This window comes from Dipodomys merriami, unplaced genomic scaffold (genome assembly GCF_024711535.1).
Source record: "Dipodomys merriami isolate MVZ:Mamm:240054 unplaced genomic scaffold, mDipMer1.0.p SCAF_29, whole genome shotgun sequence".
NCBI classification, from domain to species: Eukaryota; Metazoa; Chordata; class Mammalia; order Rodentia; family Heteromyidae; genus Dipodomys; species Dipodomys merriami.
The window spans coordinates 1,838,257-1,860,235 of record NW_027204381.1 but is presented as its reverse complement, the minus strand read 5'-3'; the positions used below and the strand labels follow the sequence as shown (position 1 = coordinate 1,860,235).

The 21,979-nt window shown below is 41.2% G+C and overlaps 1 protein-coding gene across 3 annotated transcripts in view; it reads left to right on the top strand.

Moving 5' to 3' along the window:
- The window catches only part of LOC138838815 (ELMO domain-containing protein 1), a 49,657-nt gene that overhangs the window by 1,540 nt on the left and 26,138 nt on the right, over window positions 1-21,979 (top strand). For 2 of the 3 annotated variants that reach the window (XM_070038168.1, XM_070038170.1), the window contains exon 2: window positions 13,266-13,355. In XM_070038168.1, coding sequence (XP_069894269.1) covers window positions 13,339-13,355 — 17 coding nt within the window. In that variant the 5' untranslated portion in view covers window positions 13,266-13,338. Of the gene's footprint in view, window positions 1-13,265; window positions 13,356-18,211; window positions 18,348-21,979 lie in introns of those variants that run through there. The other variant, XM_070038169.1, reaches the window with a different exon arrangement.

Here is a 21,979-nt window from a genome sequence, read left to right as displayed (position 1 = left end):
ATCCTCTTAAGACAACACGTTCTCAGTCGTTCTCTCCCTAGGGGCTTTCTCTGAGGTCACTGTCATGGACACCACAGCCAAGGCACGGTCTTCTTTTTTTCCTTCTCTGTTGGAAGGTATTTATTTTTTTCCCTTCTTCCTTCATCTCTTCTTTCACAGGGAATTAAAAAAAAAAAAAGACGAATACCATCTCTATGCGATATCACTGTCAAGAAGGTAGAAAAGACAATCCAGGATTGCAGGTTGCAACTTTTAAGATCAGGATATCTGCCCCGGGGCATCTTTTTCTACACTTTGGATTGTAACTTCCTTTGCACTAGCAAAGGTGATCAGGCACACGGTGATTGTTTGCAGGAAAAAATAATGCATTCCTTTAGTGAGACAGGTAGGCGGTCTTCTAAAGGATCTATAAGCAATTCCTTGCTTATTTCAAGCCTCCCAGTACAGGAGGGTGAAAGAAGCAACGCCTCATTTCCTACTTGGGGAAAGCTTTTCCCACAAAGACCCCTGCAGTCTGCTTCTCCTAGTCTGTTGAGGAAGGCCATGTGTTGCTGTACCTGATTTTAGTAAAGGAAAATGAATCCCCAAATGGATGATTTGTTTACTTTCCTTATGGTGGCTTGCTGACCATAAAGACAGAATAAAGACAGGAAAATTTCAAAACATAGCTTATTGTTAACACATAGAGCCAGGATAGGAAGAACTCTATAAGTATGACTTTGTCATGAGATTTTTTTTTTCAGGGGCCAAAAATTACAGTATTATTGGTGTTCAGATTGTGACTAGATAGTATGAGACAGGGACTAATACAAAATCAGCAAAGTAAGGAAAATATTCTAGAAGGAGCAGCATTTCTTCAAGCCTGTTACTGAACTGCTTTAGAAATAACCCCAGCTGCATTAGCAAAGGGAAAAATATCTGGCTGATTGAGAAGTTTACAGATCTCAGATAGAAACTTCCAGAGGTCTCAGGGAATCATTTTCTAAATCCTCTTGAGAATTTTCAGAAAGCTACTTGGAGGGTCATTTGATTTAGCAAAAAGTCAGACTGCCCAATTAAACATAAATTCAGGTAAATTGTGCATATTTGGGACATACTGATATGAAAAAATAGTAGTTTAGCTGAAATTCAGTGTGCAACTCTAGTTGATGGAAATGTCTCTTTGTTCCTTTTTGGGTCACTTTTGGGTTGAAAAAAAGAAAGTAGAGCAGAAATCATATGCTAACTGCAGTCAATCTGGGGCAGGTTCAGTTCTAGTTTCAATGATTGAAAGTGACCCATGCTTATAGTGAGTAGTTTCAATCTCACATATATTTGCTGAATAATTCTGTTTGCTAGGCTGGGGTTGCTAGGTGGGATTGAGGAAGGATTTGCATTGTAAGAAGTGGGAACTTGTTATGCTGGAAGTGTGAGGCATTTGCATGGTGGAATGATGTCTCATAGAAGAAGTAAGCATAGAATTCTGCTGGACAGCTCCAACCCCATCAGCTCCCGCCCAACTCCAGCAGTTGTGTGACTGTGCTGGCCTAGAACAAAAGGGTGAGAACTTATCCTGGGAAGGAAGGACCAGAGAAAGCACTGGCTTGTAGATAAATGGAAATGGAAGGATTTTACCTGATGGTGTCTGTTGAAAGACATAGTGGTCCACTGAGAATAAATGACAAGGGAAATCTAAACGAAAGATTTTGAATAGTTGCAGGTGGGGTGGGGAATAAAAGATGGAGCTCAATGGGTAAATACAGGGACTGACAAGTAGTAGTTGGGGGAATATGTCACATTTCATTTGTGTGTGTGTGTGTGTGCGCGCGCGCACACACGCGCACCCACATGCGAGCATGTGCATGCACGCATGCACATGCACGCACACACCTGCCAGTACTGGAATAGGAATTCAGGAACTGTGCACTGTTCCTTAGCTTTTTCACTCAAGGCTGGCACTCTACCATTTGAGCCACTGCTCTATGTCTGGCTTTTTGATAATTAATTGGAGATAAGAATCTCATGGACTTTCCTGCCTGGGCTGGCTTTGAATCACCATCCTCAGATCTCAGCCTTCTGAATGAGCTAGAATTACAAGTGTGAGCCACACATTTCATTTGATAAAGCAGTTGATCTGCCTTTGACTAAACCTGAGTGTTCTTTTAGCATTTCACTATGCCCTGATCTCTCTAAGGTGGAAAGTCATCCTCACACTATTGTAGTGTATTCTTTTAAAGCTGTGCTACTTGTACACAAAAAGTAGATGTTTCAATGTAGTATGTGAGATGAAGATCAATATTCAGTTGCTTCTGGCACCAAATTCATGAAATAAGATAAGCATATGTTTTGGTTTCAGCAAATCTGCTGCTTCAAGTAGGAGAAGACAGGAAATTGCTCTCATTTTCTGATTCGGTCCGGCTATCTTTAAGGAAGCAGATTCTGATGATAGAAAGAATATACATTTTATAGAAATTGCATTAGTGAAACTCTCCATGTGTTCACATTGTACCAGAGAATATCTGCTTATTGTTCCAAATGCAAATTAAATGTCAAACAATAACACATTAAATACATTTGTATCTTTGAAGACCCAGAAGGTAATTTCTTTCCCTGTTGATCATCATAAGTTTCTAAGGAAGTTGGAGATCAAACCAATGTAGAAAACACTTACTCATGTCTTTGATGCTGCTAATTGGCAGAACTCCAAATGATGGAAGAACTCCAAATGCTAACAGGTTAAACTTGGGTCAACAAATCTAATTATCATAGAACCCATCCTTCAACAATATGTTTGGCAAAAATTTCACTTTATATTATCAAGTCTTAACAAATCATAAAAATTTACACTAACTTACACTAAAATGTAAAGTGGAGTTCATTAGAGTCTTTCTTAGCAAATGTTTATCCTTTAGAACAGATGTTTATTCTGTCCCTCCTTGCAATATCAAATATGCTCTGCCCTATAATTCTGATAATATATTAGGAAAAGAAAGTGACCAAGGACGCATTGAAGTTGCTACAATTTGAAGGCAATTAGACCACAAGCTTTATTTCATGAAGGCCTCATGTAGACAGGTGTTACTAAAGAAAAGCTTATTGCAACAATCTGTAATAAGAGCTATGTAGACTCTTACCAGGGAGAGAGGGCCTGGACTCAAACACCCTAAGTCCTTAGTAAATACTCTGAATATAGACATTCCAAGGATAGTGTGTTCTTGCATTTTAGAAATATTTAACTTTCCAGCTTACTTATGCTGGAAGCATAAATAAGAAACTATTTTACATCTGTTTTGATGCCATGTGGAAGACCCATATGTTAAAAATACTACTACTAATAGTGTGCCAACTCCAACCTTTATATCTAAAAAAAAAACAACCCACAAAACCTGAAGTATTGCTGCTATGATTCTAAGGGATGAAAATAGCTTTATTCTCAATGAAGTTAGACTACATAAAGTTTATGTGTTCTACATGATGTTTCAGGTGCTGTTGAAAGAATCCACAGGTTGAGTGTTTTTGTTTTTGTTTTGCACTATTGGTACCAAGCCCTATGACTGCCATGAATACCTAAGGAGAGTCTATAAAGCTCTTAAAATATAACCTCAAGCAGGCTAATGACTGTAGACTCAAAGCTCTTCACATAGCTTTTAAATGTAGTCTCCATTTTAATTATTGGGATTAGGACTTGGTTAATTAAAATGCCTTGGTATAAGAGCTTATTTCAGCGATTGTAACTCCTTTGTATTTCCCTTCGTGTAAGTAGTTGGTGAAAAGCTGCCATATATTTTGAAGGCTTAGTTCAAGATAAAACATTTATTTATTCTGTAGCAGGCTCTTTTGGGTTATCACTTAATGGATATTGTCAGTTAACTAAGCCCTGTTCCCTAAATCTTTTTTTGGGGGGGAGGGGGGAGTCCGGTCGTAGGGCCTGAACTCTGGGCCTGGACGCTGTCCCTCAGCTCTTCAGCTCAAGGCTAGCGCTCTATCACTTGAGCCACGGCACCACTTCTGGCTTTTTTCTTTTAGCTTATGTGGTGCTGAGGAATCGAACGCAGGGCCTCAGGCATGCAAGGCAAGCGCTCTACCACTGAGCCACCTTCCCAGCCCAATCTTTTTTTTTTTTCCCCCACTGGTTGGTATTATAAATATGCAAAGTATAAACCAGTCTCTGGAATGAGTATAGTTCCTCCTTTTTTCTTTACAAGAACCATAGGAATATTCTAACCTTCAGAGTTTAAAGGCCAATTTTTTGTTCGTTTGTTTTTTGTTTTTGTTTTTGTCGGTCGTGGGGCCTGAACTCTGGGCCTGGGCGCTGTCCCTTAGCTCTTCAGCCCAAGGCTAGTGCTCTACCACTTGAGCCACAGCGCCACTTCCAGGCCAAAATTTTTTTTTATAGAGTCTTTATTCCTGTTGGACACTTACATTTTAATTTCAGATTGTATTTGGTTTGAGAATCCATTTAAGTTAGCAAAACAATGTTTATGATTTTTTTAGTTGAGAGGTTTAATTATATATTTTCTTAAAATGGTAAACATTTATTAGCACTGTTTTAATTGACATGCATGTTATGCATACCATTAGTCCTCCTTTTAAAAGTCTTTATTACGGGTCAAGAGTGGGAGCACATTCCTGTGGTTTCAACTACTTGTAAAGAAAAGGTCCAAGGCCAACCTAGGCAAAAACACAAGATCCCATCTGGGAAGAAGGAAAAGAAAAAAGGATTAGGATGGTAGAGCCATGAGATCCAGAGTTCAAACCCCAAATTGCCAAGCAAAAAGTGAAAATGAACCAGGCACCTGTGGCTCAGACCTATAGTTGTAGCTACTCAGGAGGCTGACATCTGAGGATCATGGTTCAAAGCAAGCCTACACAGGAAAGTCTGTGAGACTCTTATCTCCAGTAAACTACTCAAAACAAAACAAAAAGCCAGACGTGGCACTGTTGCTCAAGTGGTAGAATGCTAGCCCCGAACACAAAGAGACTCAGGGACAGTGCCTAGGCCCTATGTTCAAGCTCCAAGACTGCCCCCCCAAAATAGGTAAAAATGTCTTTATTAAGATACCTAACATATGGAGCTAGGAAGGTGGCTCAGGGGTAGAGTGCTTGCCTTGCATGCATGAGGCCCTGGGTTCGATTCCTCAGCACCACATAAGCAGAAAAAGCTGGAAGTGGTGCTGTGGCTCAAATGGTAGAGCGCTAGCCTTGAGCTAAAGAACTTAGGGACAGTGCCCAGGCCCAGAGTTCAGTCCCCACAACCAACAACAAAAAAAAGATACCTAACATAGAATTTTGCCTTCATATTTTGTCCTGTATATAATATGTATGTTACCCAATGTATCAACCCAATCTATGAAAGTTAAGGTTTATAATGCAGATAGATTGAGTTGTAATTTTTTGCTTCACCTAAGAATTGTGTGCTGTGCCAAATATGTCTCCCACTATTCCTTTAAATTGTAGATCATCTTGAATATTTAAAATAGATCCAGACATATAACATTTTAACATACACAATCCCTCTGGGATACAGCTATCAATAAGTTTCTTAAATATTCTCCATGGGTGAGAAGCTGGGTTGTGCTCATATAGCTGGGTCAATACACTGTATCAAAGAATGCTCAAAAATGGGGAAGCCAACATTTCTGTTGGCCATTGTTCAAGTTGCTTACTTGACACTTGTGCAATTTTATCAGTGATTCCACTATATGCAGATACAGAATGATGAATAGCAAACAATATAAAACTCGATATTCAGATGCAAACTTGATGTCCAGAGCAAGAATTGATACTGAGGTTTTATTTTGAAGAGGATAGATGCAAGATTCATTTAGGTACTAAAATTCAGTTCCCTAAAACAGGATGTGAACATCCCAGTTTACCAACAGTTGGGTTTTCAAAAAATCCTTTTGATTCCCCTGAATGTTAGCTAACAATACAGAAGAAATTACTGCTGTATATAGGTTGCATTCACATGCCAAAGAAGATTGGGAGTAAAAATAATAGTACACCATACATTAAATGATGAATGCCTTTGCAGGGTAGGACTTTGGTTCAGATGTCCTTAAAAACACCTCCTAAACTGGGTGCTGGTAGCTCACACCTGTAATCCTAGCTTCTCAGGAGGCTGAGATCTGAGGATGATGGCTCAAAGCCAGCCTGGGTAGGAAAGTTTGTGAGACTCTTATCTCTAAGATAAGAGAAAAAGCCAGAAGTGGCCCTGTGGCTCAAGTGGTAGAGAATCTATCCCCGAGCACAAAGAGGCTCAAGAACAGCATCCAAGGCCTGAGTTTAAGCCCCAGTACCTGCAAAAACAAACAAAAACAAACAAAAAAAAAAAACAAAAAACCTCCTAAAGAGAATCCCAGTTTAAGGCCAGTTCTCAGACACATATATACTAATTAGCAGTTATCTGTTATGTAACAGATAACAATCATACCTCATTTCTCTGATTCATAAAAAAATATATAAGCTTCTTAATTTTCTATTTAGTGCTTCCCTAGGCAGTTTGTCAATCATAACTTGAGAAATAAATGCTTTGACTCTGTGACTACCACTAGGTTAGATTAAAGAGGCTGTTGCCATATTTTTTTTCTGATTATGTAAGATCATATGCTTAGTTGCAAATTATGTTACTCTGAATCACCCTAAGTTAACTAGGTGTCTGCGTTCTAGCATAGAATTACACCATGCAGGTAATAGGATGACAGGGGGGTGATTTGTTCACTGTGGGTGTTCCCTGTCATTATGCTGCATTGTGTTTAGCCTTTCAAAGGTGTTTGTTTATATACTGTTGAGTGGACACTTGTTCTTTTTAAACACTGCCATCTAATCATCTGCCCTATAATGGAGGCTGGGTGAGTCAGAGTTCTCCAGAGAAATGAGCAGTAGGACAGACAAATAGATAACAGATAAATATATTTACCATGAAGAATTAGCTCATTCAATCATAGAAGCCACTAATGCACACTGTTAGGCTAAGTAGCCAGTTCCTATATGAGTTCTCCAGTAAGAATTCCTAGGGAGGGGCTGGAAAGGTGGCTCAGTGGTAGAGTGCTTGCTTTGCATGCATGAGGCCCTGGATTTGATTCCTCAGCACCACATAAACAGAAAAAGCTGGAAGTGGTGCTCTGGCTCAAGTGGTAGAGCATTATCCTTGAGCTGAAGAGCTCAGGGACAGTGCCCAGGCCCAGAGTTCAGGCCCCACGACCGACAAAAAATAAGAATTCCTAGGGAGTTCCCAGAGGAACTCTATTAAGTTTTGAGCTGCATGTGTACACAGAGTTTGGCTTTGCACGTTAGTTTGAATTGAATACACTCTGCATTCTCATCTCTCTTATGTCAAACCAGAATTTTGCCTCAGGGGTCTCTGGAGGCAGCCGAAGTAAGTGAGAGGCCAGTCTGCAAGGTTTGACGCTCAGCTATGCCACATTAGCTTTTATTTATTTATTTTGCTGGTCCTGGGGCTTGAACTCAGGCCCTGGGCACTGTCCCTGAGTCTCTGTGCTGAAGGCTAGTGCTCTACCACTTGAGCCACAGTGCCACTTCTGGCTTTTTGAGTAGCTTGTTAGAGATAAGAGACTCACGGGGACTTTTCTGCTTGGGCTAGCTTCTAACTGCAGTCCTCAGATCTCAGTCTCCTAAGTAGCTAGGATTACAGGTGTGAGCCATTGGTGCCACATTAACCTTTTTGTTCAATGCCGGCATTCTACCATTTGAACCACAGCTACACTTCTGGATTTTTTGGTGGTTAATTGGAAAGAAGAGTCTCACATTCTTTTCTCTGCCTAGGCTGGCTTTGAACTTTGATCCTCAGCTCTCAACATCCAGAGTAGTATTAAAATTACAAGCATAAGCCACCGGCAACCAACTCTGCATTCTAGTCTTAAAAGTCCTCTCTGTACAGCATACTTTCAAAACTAGGATAATCCAAAATTAGGCATATTTTAGAAGGAAACCTCTCTCCCCTTGTAGATTGTCTTTTGTGTATGTATAAATAAGTTGAGCCCACTTTGGTTCTTACAGGAGGTCACACCCTGTTCGAATTTGAAAGGCTTACGTAGGAAGTTGCCTTTTTCATCTTTCGTGGGGGTTAAGATATGAAAGAAAGGAGCTCTGTTCCCACTAGTTGAGTTCTCTAATTCATTCCCTGGGGTGTTCAATAGGTGGATGGACTTCTAAGAGTCAGGGTTGTCCCCATGGTACTTTGCAGAGAGCCGCAGGGGGCTTCTTGCTCAAAGGAGGAAGGGCAAATCCCCTGATGTCAAGGGGGAGGATGAATTTTCAGAAGTAACAGACCACTCATTGCTGTCCCTTGCCTCCCCACTGGAGAGAAAAAGAAGAAGAAGAAGAAGAGGAAGAGGAGGAGGAGGAGGAGGAGTGGAGGGGGGTGGGGGGGGAGGACGAAACAGAAGAAGAAGAAGCAGATTATCTACAGAACCCAGCACCAAAGTGCCAAGTGACATGTAGGGGTATTTGATCCAACAAGCAGGATAATTTGATCCTTCCCATTGGATGAGCACAAGACCATATCTCTGGACAAGTGGAGAGAAACTACTACAATATGCTTCTAGTGGGAGGAAACCTGGGATTGTAATTATATTCTTTAGTTGGGTTAAAATAAGACTCACAGTTTTTTTTTTCTTCTTCTTCAGTTGGGAGCTTTACTGTTTCTCTTTTTAGTGCTGTCATTGATGAACGCTGTTAGAGTACTTTTTTCTAAATGGTGCAATGTTCCTTTTGACAAATACAATATACATTGAGCACTTAGTGTGCTATGCATTGGAGCAGTCCATGGAAATCCAAAGAAGAAACAGAAAATAGATTGTTCTGGAGCAATAGTAGGTATGTAAAATGCAGCCTATAAGCTACTTTGGAAGCTGAGAATGGGAGGATACATGGTTCTAGACCAACCTAGGCAGAAAAGTCATGAGACTCTATCCTAATAGAGGAAAGACAGACATACCGGAGCATGCACCTGTCATCCCAGCTACAGCAGGAAGTCTAAACTAGGTGGATAGTGGCCTAGGCACTTGCTTGAACAAGAAGTGAGATCCTATCTCAAAAGTGACCATGAAAAACAGGACTGAAGGTATGGCTCAGTGGAAGAGAACTTACCTGGCAAGTATGAGGCCCTGAGTTCAAACCCAGTATTGCCAGATCTGTGTGTGTGTGTGTGTGTGTGTGTGTGTGTGTGTGTGTATAAAACTGTTATGAAATGTGAATTCTCCTCACATTATCCAGCTACTTGAGAAATGCTAATTTCCACGAATGAGTGAACTAGCTAACCAGTGTCCCATTAAAATGAGCAATGAGCCCAACAGGAAGGTGGTTCATGCTTATAATCCTAGCAACTCAGGAGGCTAAGATCTGAGAATTGCAGGTCAAAGTCCACAAGACTCTTACCTCCAGTTAATCACCCAAAAGAAAAAGCCAGAAGTGGCTCAAGTGGTAGAGTGCTAGCCTCGAGCAAAAAAAATGCTTAGTGGCAGCATCCAAGCCCTTTGTTTAAGCACCACCAACCTCCAAAAAAAAGAAAAGGCAATGATTTTTTCCCCCTTATATAAAAACCTTTAGCAAAGTTATGTAATGAGTTCCCAGTGGACAATTGTGCACAGGAGCTTTCTTTGACCACTCAGAGTCATCATTGGTGTTTTCTCATTGGGGGACTGACAATTAGATCTAATTGGTATGTCTGCTTCCAGCATGGGTGACAGATAATTAGAGCTAATGGTTATTTTCCTTGCCATCCCTTTCCCCATCCCATCAGCAAGGGCAGTTGATTCCACCTCCCACATATCCTTCACCTCTGCTCAGTCCTCCGCCCTCAGCACTGCCAATGTCACAATTCACATCCCATTGGACTTTCAGCAGTGTCCTGAGTGGTTTTTGTCAAAAACAAAATTCTTTCACTGGAGAGGAGCAGATAATAATAAACATGACAAAAATGCTAATGCCAAATGAGCACCCACTCACTGGATGCCTGTTACCAGACCTGGCACCACACTGAGCACTTTATATGCTTGGGTTCATTTCATCCATACTTGGAGCTTCTCTTCACGTTGAACCCTGAAGATCTTAAGCAGCAAGGGTGCCCTCTGATGATTGGAACATCCAAGCTAAGAACTTTCTCCCTTCCAAAACCTGTGCTCTGAAGCACCATGTACAATCCCTGTCCCTACATTAGCATTCAGTCTTCCCTGCTAACATCTTCCAGTCACCCAAACATTTGCTACAAGCAATGGGCCAATATTCACATTTTCTATGGAGCCAAAAAGAGCCCATGCTTGCTTCCTAGGTCCCTAGTTGTTGTTCCTTGTCTTTTATGCGACTCAGGGCACCATCCAGGAAGCCACACACATATAATAAGTGCCATCTCCTTAGCACACAACTCTTGGCTTTGACATCTTGAATTTCCTTGTTTGTTTTTTAATGGTTTTCAGAATGAAAGATTATTAGACTTTGCCCGAGAACCACGCCGACATCCAGGTAGAGAGAACAAAGGAAGGTTTATTGCCGGGAAGGAGGCCAGCAAGACCCCTTCTCACAAGGGAGAAGTGAGAAGAAGCGCCAGCTATTGTCTGAGATGACCTACAAAATCTAGGAGGCTTAGGAGAAACTAGACGGGGCCAGGAGGCGGGGACCCTTGTGTGGATGTGTGGGCCAGGGGCTTCATCATGGCAGACTAGGATTTATGGCTGCTGTACAAATAGTAGATAAGGGTCCTGCAGCTGCCCAGACCTGAAGGTCACTCTAAGGGGCTCCTATATGGTGGTAGCTGCCCCAAAGAAGTGCCATCCCAAGGTAAAGGGGGTTGGAGGCTGATTATTTACTGCCTTTACTAAGTGGACCTAGTGTTGCCTAGGAAGAGAGCGTGCTAAGCTGTGGAGAAGGGAAGTAATGTACTAAGCTATGGGAAGGGAGCTCATTTCACTAACACAGAGTTTTGAGACGTACTATTAGACATGGTTGTGGTGTGTCCTCCAACTGGGATTTGTCTGATGTTTTTCTCCTGATTAAACTGAAGTTCTGGGTTTGGGGGAGGGAGACCACAAGGTCTTGGTAGAGGTTGGCTCAGGTTCCATGCCATCACATGACTGCTGACCGTGGGGACATGCTCTGAGGTGGACATGCTTTCATCGGATTCCTCTCATTTCCCTTTTGCTTCTTTCTCCTTTTCCTTACTATACTCCAGAAGTTATCAAGTCCAGCCTCTCATTAAGGAGTAAGGAGTGATCATCCACCTTCTCAAGGGGCACAGTAATGCATATACATTTGGAATTCCCTTGTATGAGAGATTTATATATCATCTGCCTTAGAGCCTTTATTCAGTCATTCACTTGGCTCTGTGCGGAACCCTGGCTCTTTGGGTTATATTTAAGGTTAGACTCTTTAAGGTTGAAAGTCATTCTGTACACTTTCTCTTTCTCCCCACCCAGCCCCACCATCCCTCCATCCCTCACCAAACCTAAATCTCTACTTCTTCTTAGAAACAGACAACCATAATCTTAAATTGGTGCAAACGTTTTTTTCCAGACATACATGGAATATTTGCAAAAAATGATTATCTATTAAAGAAAAGATTAAGGGATAGCATCCAGGCCCTGAGTTCAAGCCCCATAACTGACAAAAGAAATGAAAAAAACTGGAGGGGCTGGGAAGCTGGCTCAGTGGTAGAGTGCTTGCCTTGCATGCATGAGGCCCTGGGTTCAATACCTCAACACCGCATAAGCAGAAAAAAGCCAGAAGTGGTGCTGTGGCTCAAGTGGTAGAGCACTAGCCTTGAGCTAAAGAGTTGAGGGACAGCGACCAGGCCCCGAGTTCAAGCCCCATGACTGAACAACAACAACAAAAAGACTGGAATTGGAGGGCTGAGTCTCCCCCACTTCTAGGCCATTGTAGTTGGGGCTGTGTCTTTGCCCTACATTTAGTTCTCCAATGTTTTCTTCCTGCCATTCCAATATCTCTTCTCTCAGAGGGCAATACCTCTTTTTTGTTACTACTCTCTCTTATCATCCCATCATCCCTGCTTTCCGCCCTGAAGGTTGCCTCCAGCATCCTCCTATTCAAGACCAATAACCTAATGTTATAAGCTTTGTAAAATCAAATGATGAACTACAAAGTACTATGGAAGTATAACACCTTACTTTTCTGTTCACAGGGCCCCAAAATGGGATCTGGAGTATCATTGATTTGTTTGGAGTACCTGGCTCTATGACTACTTTTTTTTTTTTGTCAGTCATGGGGCTTGACTTCTGTGCCTGAGCGCTGTCCCTCAGCTCTTAATCTCAAGGCAAGCACTCTACCACTTGAGCCACAGCACCACTTCCGGTTTTCTGGTGGTTTATTGGAGATAAGAGTCTCACAGAGTTTCTTGCCCCGGCTGGCTTTGAACCCTGATCCTTGGATCTCAGCCTCCTGAGTAGCTAGGATTACAGGCATGAGCCACAGGCTCTGGCCTCTTTGACCACTTTTTAAAAAATGTATTAACATGTGTTAGTTGTGCTTATTAATGGGATGCAGAGTGACATTTCCAGATATGCGTGTAGCATGCATTCTATTCTTAAGGTTAAGGCTGCTGGGCTGAAGACCACTGGATGTCTGTAAATCAAGATAGTCACCTCTATAAAGAGCTTGAGTTTTATTTTTCTTATAAATGTTATCAATCATCAAGGTATAGAAATAAACTTGGCTGGATGCTGGTGGCTCACACTTGTAATCCAGGCTACTCAGGAGGCTGAGATCTGAGGATTGCAGTTCAAAGCCATCCCTGGCAGGAAAGTCCAGGAGATTCTTATCTCTGCTTAATCCCGCCACTCCCCCTCCCCCCTCCAAATAAAAGCCAGAAGTGGAGCTGTGGCTCAAGTGGTAGAGTGTTAGCCTTGAGCAAAAGAATATCAATGGGTAGTATTCAAGCCCTGAATTTAAGTCCAGGGACCAACACAAAGAAGAAGTGGGATGGGAGGAGGAGAAGGAAAAGAAGGAGGAGGAAGAGGAGGAGAAGGAAAAGAAAGAGGAGGAAGAGGAGAAGAAAAACAAAGAGGAGGAGGAGGAGGAGGAGGGAAATAGAAATAACACTCAAAATAGAGAAAACACTTGCTCTTGAAGCTCATGAAACTAGTCATTTCTCTCCAACAAGTGACTTACAAAGGAAGATTAGTTGTACAGTCTTAAGGTGAAAGGCTAGGGCTGTATCGACATCCTCTGAGTGGTGCTGCTGTGTGGACTTTTCAGTCAATGTTCTGAGGTTTCCATTTCCCTTATTAGTAAATAAATCTGATTTCTTCCCCCAGCCTCCACTGACTTTCCTGGAAGCGATTACTTGAGGGCAGTTCGTGCGGCACCTGCACAGTCCACAGAGGCACAATGAAGCACTTCCTGAGGTAAGGGATGGTGGCTTCTCGAATGAGCTCTCCAAAGTGGAGACACTTCCTTGCCAATTGGCAAGAAATGTTTGCCAGTGCTTTTGTTCATCACGGGTGATCCTGTGACCAGGTATGTTAGCATCACATTCTGACTAAGACTATTTTGGTCATGAGGTCCCTCTTTGATGCTGAAAGAGAGCACTTATGGGTAATGAGAGCATGAATAGAAATGCAAGTCTTCTAGACCACTTTGATGTCATGTGTCTCTAAAGAATGCTGTGCCAATACCCCAAAGTTAAGGTTTAAGGAGTCAGCTGTCCATGAATCAATACAACTTGTCTGAAGGAAGGAAAGAAAGAAAATCTCCCTTTATTTAGGTTTTGGTTGCTTGATCAGCCAACACAAGCATTTTTAAAATGTTCCTTTTTGGTCAGTCTTATGTTCTGAGTTTCTGCTCTTACTCCCTCTTCTCTCTGAAATCCATGTTTATTCAGTTCCTCAAACACTTCACAGAAGGATTGAGTAGTATATTGGGGTGTGTTGGGTGACCCTGTTTTGCTTTGAAAGCCATGTTTTGGATCTGTTGTTAGAATTTAATTTATTTTCAAGGGCACTCGCTGACACTTTTTTTTTTTTTTTTTTTTTGCCAATCCTGGAACTTGAACGCAGGGCCTGGGCACTGTCCCTGAGCCGCTTTTTGCTCAAGGCTAGTACTCTACCACTTGAGTCACAGCACCACTTCCAGCTTTTTCTGTGTATGTGGCACTGAGGAATCGAACCTAGGGCTTCATGCATGCTAGGCAAGCATTCTACCCCTGAGCCACCTTCCCAGCCCTGACACTCACTTTTTGGTTGGTGAAATTCCCAGGGAAAATTTGCATTATATTAAAATAAGACAAAATAAAATCAGTCAGAATGTTAAGAAACTCAACACACTTTCTGGAAGAGGAGGCTCCTTTTTCTCAGATAATGACTGGTGAACATTCTCGTGTGTGGAGAGAGACAATATGTCCTAGGGTTTAAACCATTCCCAGGCAGCAGAATTTGTCTTTGCTGTACAGAATCATCCCTAGCCTGTTTATTTCAGCCATGTAAAAAGATAATATTCAAAATATTACTAGGACATTTGCCAGCCAAGTATCTGACCTGATAAATTCTTGGTTGTCATGGTAATTAACCCATGAATACATTTATGACATATTGGTATTTATGGTGCACACATGGGCCCTTTAGAACAGACTTGTGTTAATTCAAAGCTTAGGTGTGAGTAGAAGCTTAGAATCTGGAGCTCCTTTTATTCAAAGGGGTTATTATGGTGTTGATAAATACCTGTGCCAAGACTTGTACTACAGAATTTCTTCTGTAGTGACTTATGTATTCTAGAAAAACTCAAGCCTCAAAACCAGTCATTTTGCCAGGCGCCAGTGGCTCACACCTGTATCCTAGCTACTCAGGAGGCTGAGATCTGAGGATCACAGTTCAAAGCCAGCTCGGGCAGGAAAGTCTCCCATAAACCACTCAGAAAATGGGAAGTAGCACTCTGGCTCAAGTGGTAGAGCTGAAGAGCTTAGGGACAGTGCCCAGGCCCAGAGTTTAAGACCTACAATGACAAAACAAACAAACAAACACTAGTCATTTTAGGAAGACATTGTGGCTTCATCTTCTGTCAGTTTTCTTGTTTTAAATTGAATAACTGAAACATTGTGTTCAGTAGAGATAGTAATATACCACATGATAATCAATTTGCATGTGATTATTTAGAACTTAGATTTGAGAATTTACTCATATATTTTTGCACAGATCAAAACCAAGGATAATGGAGCAAGCCTATCTATCATTCACGCATGTTGACACAAATTTTCCTCTTCTTATTTGGCACATGTATTTTATAAATACCATTTGGCATGGGTTAAAGCTACTATGACAGATTACACATTAAGAAATTTGAGTGCTTTTTTAAAAAAATAACTCCTGGCTTTTAAACTATGAAAGGAGCTGGGCGCCCCAGTGTCTCACACCTGTAATCCTAGCTACTCAGGAGGCTGAGATCTGAGGATCACAGTTCAAAGCCAGCCCAGACTGGTCCGGGAGACCCTTATCTCCAATAAACCACTCAGAAAACTGGAAGTGGTGCAGTGGCTCAAGTGGTAGAGTACTAGCCTTGATCTGAAGGGATGAGGGACAGCGCTCAGGCCCAGAGTTCAAGTCCCATGACAAAACAAAAAAAACAACAACAACTATGAAAGGAAATTTGATCATCATCCAGCCTTAGTTGATTGTTGTTTTGGACGTTAGTTTATATTCCTAATGCTTGTCTATTAAGTTATACTGTATAGTCATTATACAGCCATGTATATGGAATGTGGAAGGAAAAGCAGGAATAATAGGTTCTACAAACTCAGAGCTAGTATGTCATTTATACCTTATGGTCCATCCCCACTCAGGTTGAATGCTTTTTTTTTTTTTTTTTTTTTTTTTTTGTCGGTCATGGGGCTTGAACTCTGGGCCTGGGCGCTGTCCCTCCGCTCTTCAGCTCAAGGCGAGCGCTCTACCACTTGAGCTACAGCGCCACTTCCGGTTTTCTGGTGGTTTATTGGAGAAAGGAGTCTCACGGTCTCTCTTGCCCGGGGTTGGCTTTGAACCGCGATCCTCACATCTCAGCCTCCTGAGTAGCTAGGATTACAGGCGTGAGCCACCAGCGCCCAGCTAGGTTGAATGCTTTTGGTTATTTGAACCAAAGAAGTTTATGTCAACATGGCCTGAATAAATCAGGTATTAATTCCCACTCTCAACAAATAGATTATGAGGCTGGGCACTGGTGGCTCATGCCTGTAATCCTAGCTACTCAAGAGGCTGAGAGCTGAGGATCATGTTCAAAGCCAGCCCGGGTACGAAGATCTAATACATCTCTAATAAACTACTCAGAAAAAGCCAAAAGTGATGCTGTGGCTCAAGTGATAGAGAGCCAGCTTTGAGCACACAGAGGCTAAAGGGACAGAGCCTGGCCCTGAGTGCAAGTCCTAGGACTGGAAAAAAAAAATCCAAAACCAAACCAGGAGTTGACTTTCACTGAGAAGAATTCAACATTACCTAGAAGCCAACAGAGTGCATCTGTAAACTTCACATTTTATTGTTCTGTTTTCATATATGCAAATAAAAGACACTGACTGTGTTCATCTCCATGGGAGGTAGAGACAATAGGGCCAAGATTTGAAACCAATCAGGCCTCAAGTAGTGAGACCCTCTCTCAAAGTACAAACCGGGTGTGGTAGTATACACCTTGTCTTCTTAGCTACCAGGAGGCAGAGTCAGGAGGATCAAGTGGGAGATCCTATCCGAAAAATGCCTAAAGCCCAAAGGGATGCTGGGATAGTCCAAATAGTAGACTGCAAGTGAGAGGCCCTGAGTTCAAGCAGTTTCTTTGAGGTGACCACTCAGGTTCTGCTCATTGCCCTGGAGCTGTTCCTGGATTCCCTCCGCCATCCACCTCCCAGCTCTCCTGTCCTGTGCTTTCCCTTAGATGTTCAAGGCCAGTTCATTGGACACATCCTAGCTTATTACACTCCTCCTCCAGAGAGTGAGCAAGATCAGCGAAAGCTGCAGCCACTCAAACTATGTCTTAGATTTAATGTAGGCATTCATTTGAGTCTTCACTTTTGTGCTGAAGTAAGACATGCTGATTTTCTAGGTGTTTCTTTCCCTCTCTGTAAGACCAGGTTGGCTTTCCTGTCCAGTCTTACAGAAGGTATGGTTTTTCTTCCTCCTCCCACCCCTCACTAACAATCTGAATCATCATGCTGGTTTGCAAACTTTCCCTGCCATCTTTCCTAGACTGTGTGTAGTTTGTCTCTTATACAGCGACATCACAGGCAGTAAAGAAATTAAGTTCTTTGCTCACATTGACTATTTCTACTGTCAGGATCCACAATCCTTTTCCTTTTATGCAACATTGTGAGTTCTAGTGTGTGTGTGTGTGTGTGTGTGTGTGTGTGTGTGTGTGTGTGTGTGTGTGTGTGTGTGTGTGTGTGTGTGTGTGTGTGTGTGGTTCCATGGATAAATTTCATTTTCCCCTTTCTTTCCAATTCATCTAAAATCTTTTCCTTCAACTCCTCCAGGTCTTTAAATCAATAGAAATTAAGTTACTTAAAATACTGCTAAGATCCTCCAACTCAGTGATTTAAGATGGTCTTAAATATGCTATAGCAAATGTATAATAATAACAAGAGGTCCATTCCTTATTCCTTATTTTAGGCCCAAAATTGGTGTTTCCCTCTGATAACTATAATTTATTTATAATCTATTTAATTTTAATTGTTTTAAAAATATGTTATTCACCAATAAGAGCTTACATTGGAGATTGCACTTGAATAATTTCAAAATGTCAATGCATAATGTGTTTGCTGCTTTCCATTACAAATATCCAAAGCAATATGATTCTGTGACTTAAAAATAAATCTTATAAAATTCATCATTTTGAATACTGGATTTAAAAAAACAAAACTTGATTAACAATGTTATTAAAATAAAGCTACATCTCCTTTTCCTTGAATGGAAAAGGGTAAGCCAGTCATTTACTTATAGTTTAATTGTCCCATGATCAACGATTGTTCTCTAAGCCTGCAGATAAAACTTAACTGAAATATAAAAGCAGTGGCCTTTTCTCCAGCCATAGAAGTTGAATAGCTTTGTTTTATGATAGGTATCTCCCTCAATGATACTCTTAAGTTTTACTTTTCAGAAGGCAGCTCTCTTTTCTTTATGGCCATTTAGTAGGAAAGTATTTCATTTGGGAAACTGTAGTTTGAGCCAACAATTGTGATTTTTTTAAATATACATCTCTTTCTCACCCATAGTGTGCTTCTTATTTATTACAGGATTCCTTCAAGCAAGAATTGATTCTCACTAGCACATTCATTGAAATTGTTCAAAATAAGCCACTTTTCTCTCCTTATTCCAAAAGAAGACGTCAGACTCACAAATTTAAGATGATGGAATAGGTTTGCACTTCAGGTACCCACACCCCCCATCCTCCAGCAGGGTGCTACACGGTTCTAGGGGAACCCTGTTTCTGAAGTTCCCCTCCTTGCTGAATGCATTCATTTAACAAACCACCACAAGATAGGAGCTTGCTTTTATGTGTCAGCTGAGATAGGATCCATTTTGAATAATTTATATTGGGTCGCTACTGCAGTTCATGCTAAAGAATTTGTAGTGTTCAATAAGAAACATGGTCATAATTGCTTTATGGAAGAATGCTGTTGTGAAGTCAGTCATAAACTTCACTCCACAGCATATTAAAAAACAGCAGTAACAGAAAATATTGGAAATAGGACAAGAGGAGTAGGCTGTTATTATTCTCCACAGGCTTAAGCAAGACATTCATCTTAAGAAGCTACAGCAACTTTCTCTTTTTGAACACTATTTTTTAAAAAAGCCATGATACCAAAAAGCAAACGAACAAATAGAAGTGGTCACCAGTATTTTCTCCATCTAGTATTTTAGATTACTTCGTTGTTTCCTAAGTCTAACAGATCTTATCCGTAGTGAGATAAGAATCACTATTGGAAACTGCTGAAGCACAGCGAGTAGCAAAAAATGCTTAAGGCCAGGGAGCCAGAGAGTGGAGAGAGGGGGCATCTCACAACCCTTTTCAGAGGCATATTCCCAATGACCTAAAGACCTCCCATTAGGCCCTACCTCTTAAAGGCTCCCTCACTTCCCAGTAGCGCCACCTTGAGTACCAAGCCTTTAACACATGAGCCTTTGGGGAACATTCAAAATCCAAACTACAGCACTTGGTAAACAGTTAATCAGAACCTTTGTCTCTGGGAAGATTCAGTGCTAGGCACAGACTTGAGCAGTGGCCTTATTTGGCACCGGTCCACATGGAAGGCCATTTACAAAAATTGTAAATGGCACAGACATCATGGAAAGCTTTTAGCCTTTACTTAATAACAGGAATAATGTCTTCCAGTAATTAATATCATTACCATTTGGCAAGGGACCAGTGAGCAACGATACTGCTCAAGCTTTTTTTTTTTTTTTTCTGGCTTAGCTATCCAATAGTTGGAAAAATGAAGAACATTTTCCAAAAGAACAAGTTGAGATTTTATAAAATCTTCTCACTTGTTTAATTAAAATGTTCCACTAAATTTATTTTTAGAGTTACTTTTTTTTGGAAGCTGTTAACCTAAATCCTAACAGATCTTAAAACATATTTGACTTGAACAGTAGGCTTTTCAACATAGTAAATCCTTTTCTTTTTTTTTTTTTTTGTCTTTCAGCAGAATGTGGTTGATTTATAGTAACTGTTTACACAAAGAAAATTTTATAGGCATTTTTGTAATGGCTTTTGATTTTTTGCCACAATTTTCATTTTCTCTAAATAATACAGATATATGCATATATGATAGAAAAAGGTAAACATACTTAGTTTTAAAAAATAGAAATTTCTGATAATGCTATTGGCTAATGATATCACAGGTGATATTTTTGTTGTGTAACCTGACAGACTTTTTTTTCATTTGTTTATACATCGCTATTAAAAGCTTTCTTTTCTTTTTTTTTTGGGGGGGGGTCCGGTCATGGGGCCTGAACTCTGGGGCTGGCGTTGTCCCTCAGCTCTTCAGCTCAAGGCTAGCGCTCTACCACTTGAGCTACAGCGCCACTTCCAGCTTTTTTTTTTCTTTTTGCGTATGTGGTGCTGGGGAATCGAACCCAGGGCCTCATGCATGCAAGGCAAGTGCTCTACCACTGAGCCACCTTCCCAGCCCCCAGCTATACCACTTTGAGCCACAGCTCCACCTCTGGTTTTCTGGTGATCAATTGGAGATAAGCGTCTCATAGACTTTCCTGACTTCAAACTGCAAATCCTCAGATGTCAGCTTCCAAAGTAGCTAGGAATATAGGCAGGACCTGGCTTTATTTTATTTTTTTAAAGGAAAAGTAGGTAATTTCATATGTATTCCTTTGTGCCATCTTTCTACTTGAAACTACTTGTAACATTTTTCTACACTATCATCCATAAACAATTGTCAGAGCCCTTTTCTCAGGGAAGATTTGGAGTTGGAGTCCTAATGAACAGGCATGGAATGGGGGAGGGGAGGATGGCCTGTCCAGGAAGCCACCTTGCTACATCATGGACCTTTTCATGCTGTAAGATATTTTCGATTGTGATGTTATTATCTGCAAATATTTCATGGTGTTATCTTCACATAGCAGCCTGGCTATTTACCCTGTTTCAATTCCCTTTGCATTTGTCAAACATAGACCCCCATACCCTTGTATAAATAAGACCATTAAAATGTTTAGTTCCAATTCAAAGCTGTTTAAAATACTGGAACCAAAGAAGTTTGAACACGTGCATACAACCAAGGGGTTATTCATTAAGGGAATAAACCACATTATTGAAGCTATCAATTACCTACTCATTGATTTCAGTGAATCTGAGTCACCTTTTTTTAGAGCTAGAAGGAATTACTGTGCATTTGAAGGAAAATACATCTTTTAGAAATGAAACAAATAGGAAGTAATGAAAATAATTCTCTGTATCCTCCTAGAATACAGAGAAGCTGGGTTGGATAAAAGCTCCTCAGTGATGGACCATCTTTGTTGCTAAAGCTTGAGTTATTTTGAGACTCTGAGAAGTACCATAAACTAATAGGTACATTTTTTTCAAATTGAAGGTCAGGCTGGGTGCTGGTGGCTCAACCTGTAATCCTAACTACTCAGGAGACTGAGATCTGAGGATCACACTTTGAAGCTAGGCAGGGCAGAAAAGTCCCTAACTAACTGCCAAAAGGCTGGAAGTGGAGCTGTAGCTCAAGAGGAGAGCACTAGCCTTGGGCACATAAGCTCAGGGACAGCTCCCAGGCCCTAAGTTCAAGCCCCAGTAGTGGCACACACACAAAAATATTAGAAATCAAAATGAAAGACAAATTCACAAGTGGGAGATACATGTGAATATCTGATCAGTGACAATGTAGCTCCAAGGTGCTGAAGCTTTATTGGAGTAAGGTAGAGTGTACAACAAAGAAAATGTTCTTGAGCAAGAGCCAAGAAAAGACTTCTCCAGAGAGAGAGAGAGAGAGTTTCTGAAAAGCTCAAATCAGAGAATGTTGTCTATCTGATGTTTGATTCTCCTCCAAGAGAATCAAAAGTCAAAGTGTTTATCCAGCAAATTGATGAGGAAATTTTCCAGCAGATTCAAGGTGTATGGGGATTGGTCAGCAGGCAAGGTGAGCTAGCCACACAACCAAGTCCTTGAAGAAGGCAGCAATGCCTGAGGGAAAAGGGAGATAAATCATAGGGGCAAGGAAGAAAGAAATATAGGAAGTGGTTGAATGAGTTAATTGACATCAGGAAGGGCTTGACCATAAATATAAGACAATTGGAAATGTCCAAGAGATGAGACAATGCCTTCTTCCATGTCTAGAGGAGGGGCAATTTTGGGGGCGGGGGTCCGGTCATAGGGCCTGAACTCTGGGCCTGGGCGCTGTCCCTCAGCTCTTCAGCTCAAGGCTAGCGCTCTACCACTTGAGCCACAGCACCACTTCTGGCTTTTTTTCTTTTTGCTTATGTGGTACTGAGGAGTCGAATTCAGGGCCTCAGGCATGCAAGGCAAGCGCTCTACCACTGAGCTA